This window comes from Arachis ipaensis, chromosome B04 (assembly GCF_000816755.2).
Source record: "Arachis ipaensis cultivar K30076 chromosome B04, Araip1.1, whole genome shotgun sequence".
Lineage (NCBI taxonomy): Eukaryota > Viridiplantae > Streptophyta > Magnoliopsida > Fabales > Fabaceae > Arachis > Arachis ipaensis.
The window spans coordinates 6,876,959-6,884,421 of NC_029788.2; the positions used below are offsets into that span (position 1 = coordinate 6,876,959).

The 7,463-nt window shown below is 35.6% G+C and overlaps 2 protein-coding genes across 4 annotated transcripts in view; one reads left to right on the forward strand and one right to left on the reverse strand.

Annotated features, from left to right (window-relative positions):
• Positions 1-6,934, reverse strand: part of LOC107638678 (transcription initiation factor IIF subunit alpha-like) — a 21,342-nt gene extending 14,408 nt beyond the window's left edge. Inside the window, exons 1-9 of one of the 3 annotated variants that reach the window (XM_016342035.2) lie at positions 6,525-6,933; positions 6,136-6,294; positions 5,694-5,839; positions 5,193-5,569; positions 4,469-4,584; positions 4,217-4,360; positions 3,757-3,978; positions 3,028-3,261; positions 2,526-2,874 (exon numbers count right to left, since the gene is read on the reverse strand). In XM_016342035.2, the coding sequence (XP_016197521.1) occupies positions 2,776-2,874; positions 3,028-3,261; positions 3,757-3,978; positions 4,217-4,360; positions 4,469-4,584; positions 5,193-5,569; positions 5,694-5,839; positions 6,136-6,294; positions 6,525-6,695 (1,668 nt within the window). In that variant the 5' untranslated portion in view covers positions 6,696-6,933 and the 3' untranslated portion in view covers positions 2,526-2,775. Of the gene's footprint in view, positions 1-2,525; positions 2,875-3,027; positions 3,262-3,756; positions 3,979-4,216; positions 4,361-4,468; positions 4,585-5,192; positions 5,570-5,693; positions 5,840-6,135; positions 6,295-6,524 lie in introns of those variants that run through there. The other 2 variants (XM_021120603.1, XM_016342034.2) reach the window with 2 other exon arrangements.
• Positions 270-1,924, forward strand: LOC107638682 (mavicyanin-like). The gene is made up of 2 exons (XM_016342039.2): positions 270-738; positions 1,485-1,924. The coding sequence occupies exons 1-2, from the start codon at positions 561-563 to the stop codon at positions 1,850-1,852; spliced, it is 546 nt and encodes a 181-aa protein (XP_016197525.1). The 5' UTR covers positions 270-560; the 3' UTR covers positions 1,853-1,924.

The following is a 7,463-nucleotide window of genomic DNA, read 5'->3' on the forward strand; positions in this document are numbered from 1 at the left end:
ATGTGATATTATCTAATTAAATATATATATAAAATTGATAATATATCAAAATTAAAATTTTTTTTATATACAATAATTAGTTGATGATTAAGTTTTAGTACACATGTAACATAATTGACAAATAAAATTCCGAAAACAGTTAAAACAACCTGATGCAATTAATGAAGAGAGAGAGAGAACTTTTTACAGTTTTATATATGAAAGAGTAGAATTGATATTGCTTAGCTTAAAATAATAGAAAAATGTGACTTAATAATGTACTAAAAAATAATAAAAATATAATTTTCCACAATAACAATGATGATGATAGTGAAAAAAAAAAAGAGAGAGAAATGGAAGATAGGCATGTATAAAAGCAAAGAGAGCGTGGGAGGGAATATAGACGATTATTGAGAGTGTGAGCGTGTGAGCGTGTGATCATGTGAAGTGAAGGTACCATGCATCAACATTTTCCTCACTACATTTCGTAACTACCATTCTTCTATCTTCAGCTACGCGCAAATTAAACTCATCATATATATATATATACTCTTCACTTTCTCCCCTTCGCTCGACGGAAAATGAGTCGGGGAATGTCTGGTGCTCTTCTTCTTCTTGCTTTTGTTGTGGTTGCAACCAGCAAATGGCGCGTGGTGGCGGAGCTGCACCATGTCGTTGGTGGTGATCGTGGCTGGGATCCCGATTCTGACCTTCTTTCATGGTCTAATCACAGGGTCTTTAGGGTCGGAGACCAAATCTGTAAGCTTCTATCTATTTCTTCTTCTTCCATTTCTTTACATTATTTTTCTTGCTTTCTATATTTAACACTATTAAATACGATTAATACTCATCTGCAGTTGTCTTAGGTGAAGTGGATAGTTAAGAGATGTTAAACAATAATTTAATCAAATATATTAAATTATTTAACTATCAATTTCACGTATCATTAAATCTTTATTGAGTTTATATACCATGGATAACTCGACCTCACACTCTCTGTAATAATAAAATATTTATAATCTGTATAATTTCTCATATATATGTTAGTCCCTTATTTGTTAAAAAAAAGCATATTAAAAGTTAAAACATGACATAAAAGTTTTCCATTGTTGGATTTGGTTGGATGTTCATAGACACCTCTTTTAATGTCTAAGTATCTAAACAACTCTTCTAAGGAAAGAAAACAACTGAGAAAAAATGTGATACTTTTACTTGCTTGTTTAAAAATCTCTTTTGTATTATTACCTGTGGGTATTGCCCTTGATTTTGTTCTTTTTCATTATGGTTTTGATGATTCTCAATCTGTTCGAAGCTTCCTATTCGTTTGTCATATGGCTTGGGACCTGGAGACACTGGGACCTCTACTTTGTGTCTTTTAACTTATATGAGAAAGAATGAGAAAAAATTAAAAATGATCTTATACTTATAAAATGACTAGTCTTAATTGAATACATTGATATGGTTAAATTTTTTGTGGGGTACGTGGCACGTGCCAAAATGGGCAGGGTTCACATACTCAGTGGCGCAGGGACTAATAGCTGAGGTGGAAAGCAGAGAAGAATATGAAGCATGTGATGTGAGGAACCCTATCAAGATGTACAACGAGGGACTCCATACCGTACCACTTGAGAGGGAAGGGATCAGGTACTTCGCCAGCACAGACCCTCAAAACTGCAAGACTGGTCTTAAGCTACACCTTCACGTTCTTCCCAAGGATCATGATCATCATGATAATGCATCCCCAGTCACCAAAATAGTCGAGGCTGTTGCACCCTCTACCCCTTCTTCTGCTTATTCTCTCTCTTATCATTATTGTCATGGAACAATTCTTGCGCTTGGGCTTATGTTCTTTGTCACCATGCTCCTTGCTTAGCTTCATGCATGGTACAAGCAAGCACATATATTTACATGTATGAGAGGAGAACAATAATACAGAATATTTTCAGATCTTTCCTCTTATGTATCTATTTTTTTTAAAAAAGGAACATATTATTGTTGTATGAATGATTAAATTGGTTACCTGTGCTTACAGAATTTCTGTGTGTTCTCTAATTTGTGAATTTTACTAAGTCCGCTGATTCTGTTTGTTCTACTTTTGTTGGTTGCATTTTGTTTCAAATAGTAAATATTATGTTAAAAAAAATACGAATGCTTTTCTCATTTTATAATGAATTTAACTTTGATACATTTGCAACATAAAAATTTTAAGTTGTTGACCAATTAAAAGTTTTTAAGTGTCTAAAGGTTGGTGTGACGAGAAAGGGAATTATACATCCGTTGTTATTTTGGCGCTAATACTCCTAAACCGAAAGAATGCAGACTTCGGATTCTAAAACCCAATGAAATTATATAGCAGAATAAGGCAGTCGAGTGAGTAAATAATTTCTGATTTTTTCTTTGTCCCTATTTTGCTAGCAAATTCACCTGCTTCACCAACTTCATGTGAACAGAAGAATGGAAACCGGGTAAACGGGTATGGAGGCAATTCTAATAAAAAAAATTATGTTTTCTGATTTATTATTTTTTTAAACTTCGTAGCAAAAATAGATTAGAAAAAACTTAATTGATAGAAAACCAGTCATAAAACTCATAATGATGCCCAAAATGTGAAGAATATATAAGGCATATTAAGTATCAACTGTTCTTTTGTTTTCTATATGAAGCTGCATCATCAGTCGCAGCCAATTATTGGGCTAATACATTTACAGCCATCTCTCAGGACAACAGAACTGGATCCATTTTTTCCGTTTGAATGCTACATCATCAACCACATTCAATAGGTGGGGCAGTTGATTTTCACTTATCTCTCAGGATAACATAACTGGATCTATTTGAAGTTGGAGATCTCTGTATTCTAGATATTCTTTTCAGGATCTCTGCAAATGCATCCTTATCCTGCACATAGAGAAGAGGCAGAAACCTTCAAAAACTGAACCGGGGAGAATACCAACAGTCCAATATAACTTCACAGATGTATTATAGGAATAATCAAGCAAATATATCAGTTTAAAACGAGGGTAAAGGCATATTAGCAGAAGCAGAGCTTACCTGTTTACATTTTAGTCTTGCCTTAAATTTAGCTACAAGATCCTGTGTGGTCACTGGAGTCTTTTGCTTTAACACAGCTCTGATTTCTTCTTCACTCACAGGTCCAGAAGCTGCAGTGGAAGTCCCAGCTTTTGACGATGATGATGATGATGGCGGTGGTGGGGCCGAACCTTTTGCAGATGCATTACTTTTAGAAGCAGTCCCATGTACATCTTTACCGGATGATTTTTGTTCCTGAGACAATAAGATAACAAAGAAAATTTGATAGTAGTAATCCTAAGTTCCTCTTGTAATCCAAGAACTGAAAAAAAAAATATTTGACAACAATACATTTCAAAAATCCGTAAAACAAAGCAAAAAGCCACATTGTGTTTATGCATTGAATGGAAAGTGCTTCCAAGCTAAGGTTAGAACCTTTGAGAAGTTGGAGTGTATTGGGTTATCAACTTCTATATTATTCTCACAGGGCCCACAAATAATGCAAGATATTTATCCAAGGGTCTACACAATCCCACACTTTTCCATTTAAATTATACAACCTCAGCTTTGATAATTAGCATATAACAGTTTTCCAGAATAAGCTGAAGGCCAACTTAATTGCTCAATTCTGAGTTATTTACTTATTTTCAAAAGTTATCCACTATATCTTTCAAAAAGCCAAAGTAGAGTAGTAATTACAATAGAGGGTCCTCATAATCAAGCTAGCTCAAAAAAGAAGCAAGGACTTACATTTTCGGACTTAACCTTCTTTGGTGTTGCAGCATTCGATGGTTTTGATTCCTCGATTGTTTTTCTCTTTGCCTTTGAAGACTTCGAAGTAGAAGGTGCTCCCCGAGTTGCCCCTGCTGCAGCTGGTTTTGAAGGGCTGTTGTCAACAGGTTCTTCCTTAGGTTTAGGTGCATCCTTCTGCTTTGTAGCTGTCACAGGAGGAATGTTGACCTCATCATCCATCTACAAAAACAAATGTGTGTCATAAAGGGATAAAAAGGAGCTTATTGTCCAATTATAAATCTGAGGTATTCACAAACTCCAAAGAAATAAAATAATCAGCCACTTCCCCATTAGAGAAGTTACAGAAAATGCAAAACGATATCCGTCCTACTCATCATAGCAAGTAGTTTGCATTAAGCTATGCTTATCTTTCATCCTAGACATTGCCCAAAATTAAAAGAAGGAACAAAGGCCATACATCATCGTCGTCGTCATCATCCTCCTCCTCCTCCGCATCAGATTCATTCATACCACTTGCTCGCCCTAGCAACTCCTTCAGCTCTTTCCCAGATTTACTCAGACCTTTCCCCTCTTCATTATCTTCGTCTTCTTCCTCTTCATCCTGCACGTATAATTCAAGAAAGAATCACCAAATATGCTACAAGGGTAACTGAACATGAATATGTCCCCAGGTCACTGCTCAAAAGTGTTGGTGGAGATGAAAACTAACCTGCTTGATTTCAGGAGGAGCAGGAACTTCAGGAGCCAAATCTTCCCTTTCCTCGGGATCATTGCCTACAGCTTCATCATCATCAGTGAAAATCTCTTCATGCTCCCAATCATCACCTGTATACTCGGGAGAAAGAATGCTAAGCATAACTTACTGCTCTGTAAGTTTGAATAACAAGCCAATTAGCTTATGCATTTCATGCTTAAATTAACTGTCTATTAATGCTTTTTAGTTCTAATTCATTTCAAAAAATAAATATTTTGGTTCCTGATGGCTATGCCAAAGAAGGGGTTGCAGTAGGAAGTTATTTTTCCACACAAAAATAAAAAATAAAAAATAAGCAGAATATGATCACTCTTTGCATAACATTCCGATGAGTCAGCAAACATTCCAATGAGTCAGGTGTATAGACCAATGTCAAACTAATATGGAATTCTGTAAACTCAACACTGTTATTGGACTAAACCCGCAGCTATTCATGAATGGACTTTTTAAGTTCTGGTATGAGAAAAATTCATGCTCTGACATTTCACATTTCATAAACAATCGTTTATTATGGCTCACCTAGTATGACATGCAAACTGATTGATGTTTTCTTGACACAACAGCCAAGCCTTTTCATAAACTACCCAGATATAAAATGATATGATATGACCTTCACCAATCATCACCATTCTAATCAAAAGATACAATGACTAACGAGCAAACAAGGCAAGATTCTCACCCTTCTCAATATCATCATCATCTAGATCAAGGTCTCCACCCCTTAGACCTTCTTCATCATCATCATCACCATCTCTTTTATTAAGTCCAAGTCTATTCTTTCTTTCTGCTTCCTCATCTTCGTCCTCCTCCCCTTTATCTGAGGCTTGACCTTCATCATCCTCGCTAGTTTTTTTACGGCTTCTTCCTCCACCACCGCCTGTGTTGCTTTCCTTGTCATCTAACTTCCCATGTTCCCCGAATGCAGCAGGCCCATTATTTGCTGCTTTCATCATCCATCTTTGATATCCATCTGCAGTTTTCTTTCTATTCCTTATCTTCTCTTCTGCTTCCTCCAAAGTCAATTGCTTGTACTGTGCAACCTTGTTAAAGTTGTACCTAAAAAACCAAACATGGCATATTACACATCTGCCTACTTTCTCTGACTGGTAATTAAAATAGAAAATTTCAAGAAAATAAAATCAAGGAAAACTAAAGGAAACTTCTAGCACAGCCACAATACCAAGAACCAGAGGGGATGGCAGAAAACTCCTTCTTTTCCAGCATAAGCAGGTAATATGAAGATGATTGTGCACCCTCTAGATGACCCTGGTACTGGGATTGACCAGTTTCATCCTCAAGGAGCCAAGGCTTGTTCTTGTACTTTTCCTGCATAGCACAATAAAAAATTATACACCAAAAATAAATAAATAATCACAATTCACCTCAATTGTTCACATCCTTCCTAACTGAATATAACCATATATGAGAATCCTCAACAACCATGCACTTAGCAACTCAAGCCTCCGTTAAATGGCACAACAAAACATGGGTTTCTAGAAGCATTTACACGTTTACAACCTCTAATTGAGCATTTCCTCTATGAAAGATAGTGTTTAGAAGCCATACAAAAATAGATGACAAAAGCAACCAAAGAATCAATAATGAAAGTATAGACTCAATACCCTCAAAGAATCAGTAATTTGGCGGTTCTGGAGCCCGTCTTTCTGCAAAGACCACTTGTTCTCGGCGCTTTTTTTCTTCGAAAAATCTGGCAACCCAGACATGAATCTCCCAATAAAGTAGTTTTTGTCACTGCTAGAACTCGAACGAACATTATATTCCTGTCACAAACACACGTATGTAATCAAAACCTCCACTCCCAACGACCAACAACAACAATAGCCCTACAGTAATAATTATTCTTGCAGAAAACAATGATAAAAAGAATTCCACCAAAATAAGCATATAATCGAATTTAGAATTTCAAAAAACAGTAGAATATAGTAACAGCAAGAAAGGTAAGGGGTAGGGATATTATACGAGGGGAGTAAGAGAGGGAGAGAAATCAAACTCGAATCAAGCGAGTGAGGGTGGCGCCACAATCGTGGCACTTAGCGCGTTTCTGTGCCATGGCCTTGCCGCAGTTCAAGCAGAGAGTCATGTGCTTGCAGTTGCTTCCGTAAAGGTCAGTCGTCGATCCACAACCGCCGCAAGACGGTTTCAGAACGAGGTCTGCCGACATTCTGAGTGGGCAACAGAAAAAAGATAAGGAAAAATAAAGAAAGAGAGAATGATTATGGAGATGAGGGGAAATTGCGGAGTAAGATGAATGGGAGAGATTCTAGGGTTTCATGAATAGGATTTTAGGTGAAATGAAAGTTGGGGAGGTGCTCGGCGCTCGCTAAATGAGTTTCGAAAACGAATCGCAGAGTTCCAACGCAACCCCCCCGCACCATGAGACACCGAATAAATCATCTTCCGTTACCAAAATTTCTATTTATAACTTTTTAATCTAACTAATAAAGTTTAGAGGAAAAGACAAATAGGTCTTTGACCTTTTGGTCCACTAATATTTAAATTTTCGAAAATTTGAAAATATATTTAAGTTCTTAATATTTTTAAATTTTGGACTTATCGATTTCTCATGTTTACTTGAATTTGTCATACTCAACGAAAAATCAAATATAACTCCCAGAAATAAATAAATAAAAAACTGACCTTTGTTCACAGAACTGAGAACTTATAGCATTCCCGTAAGAAATTTCTTTTGTATAGTGTTCATTTTTCAAACTTAAATTCATTTAATTAATACAAAAAAAAAAATAAAATTTGATATTTTTTTACTGTTTAATTAAAGACTAAAAAAGACGTGTTTATAAATTCAAAAATTTTTAAATTTTTATATAAATTTTAAGAATAAAAAAATTTTAAACCTGTGTAGACTTAGATTCACAAAAATAAAATTTTTGAGAATACACATCTAAATATAGTTAGTCCAGTCATGTTATTC

Bases quoted from the DNA above. Each gene is read 5' to 3' on its own strand.
- LOC107638682 (XM_016342039.2), top strand. From the start codon at position 561: ATGAGTCGGGGAATGTCTGGTGCTCTTCTTCTTCTTGCTTTTGTTGTG. The intron at 739-1,484 runs GTAAGCTTCTAT...CAAAATGGGCAG, and splicing joins TAGGGTCGGAGACCAAATCT to GGTTCACATACTCAGTGGCG.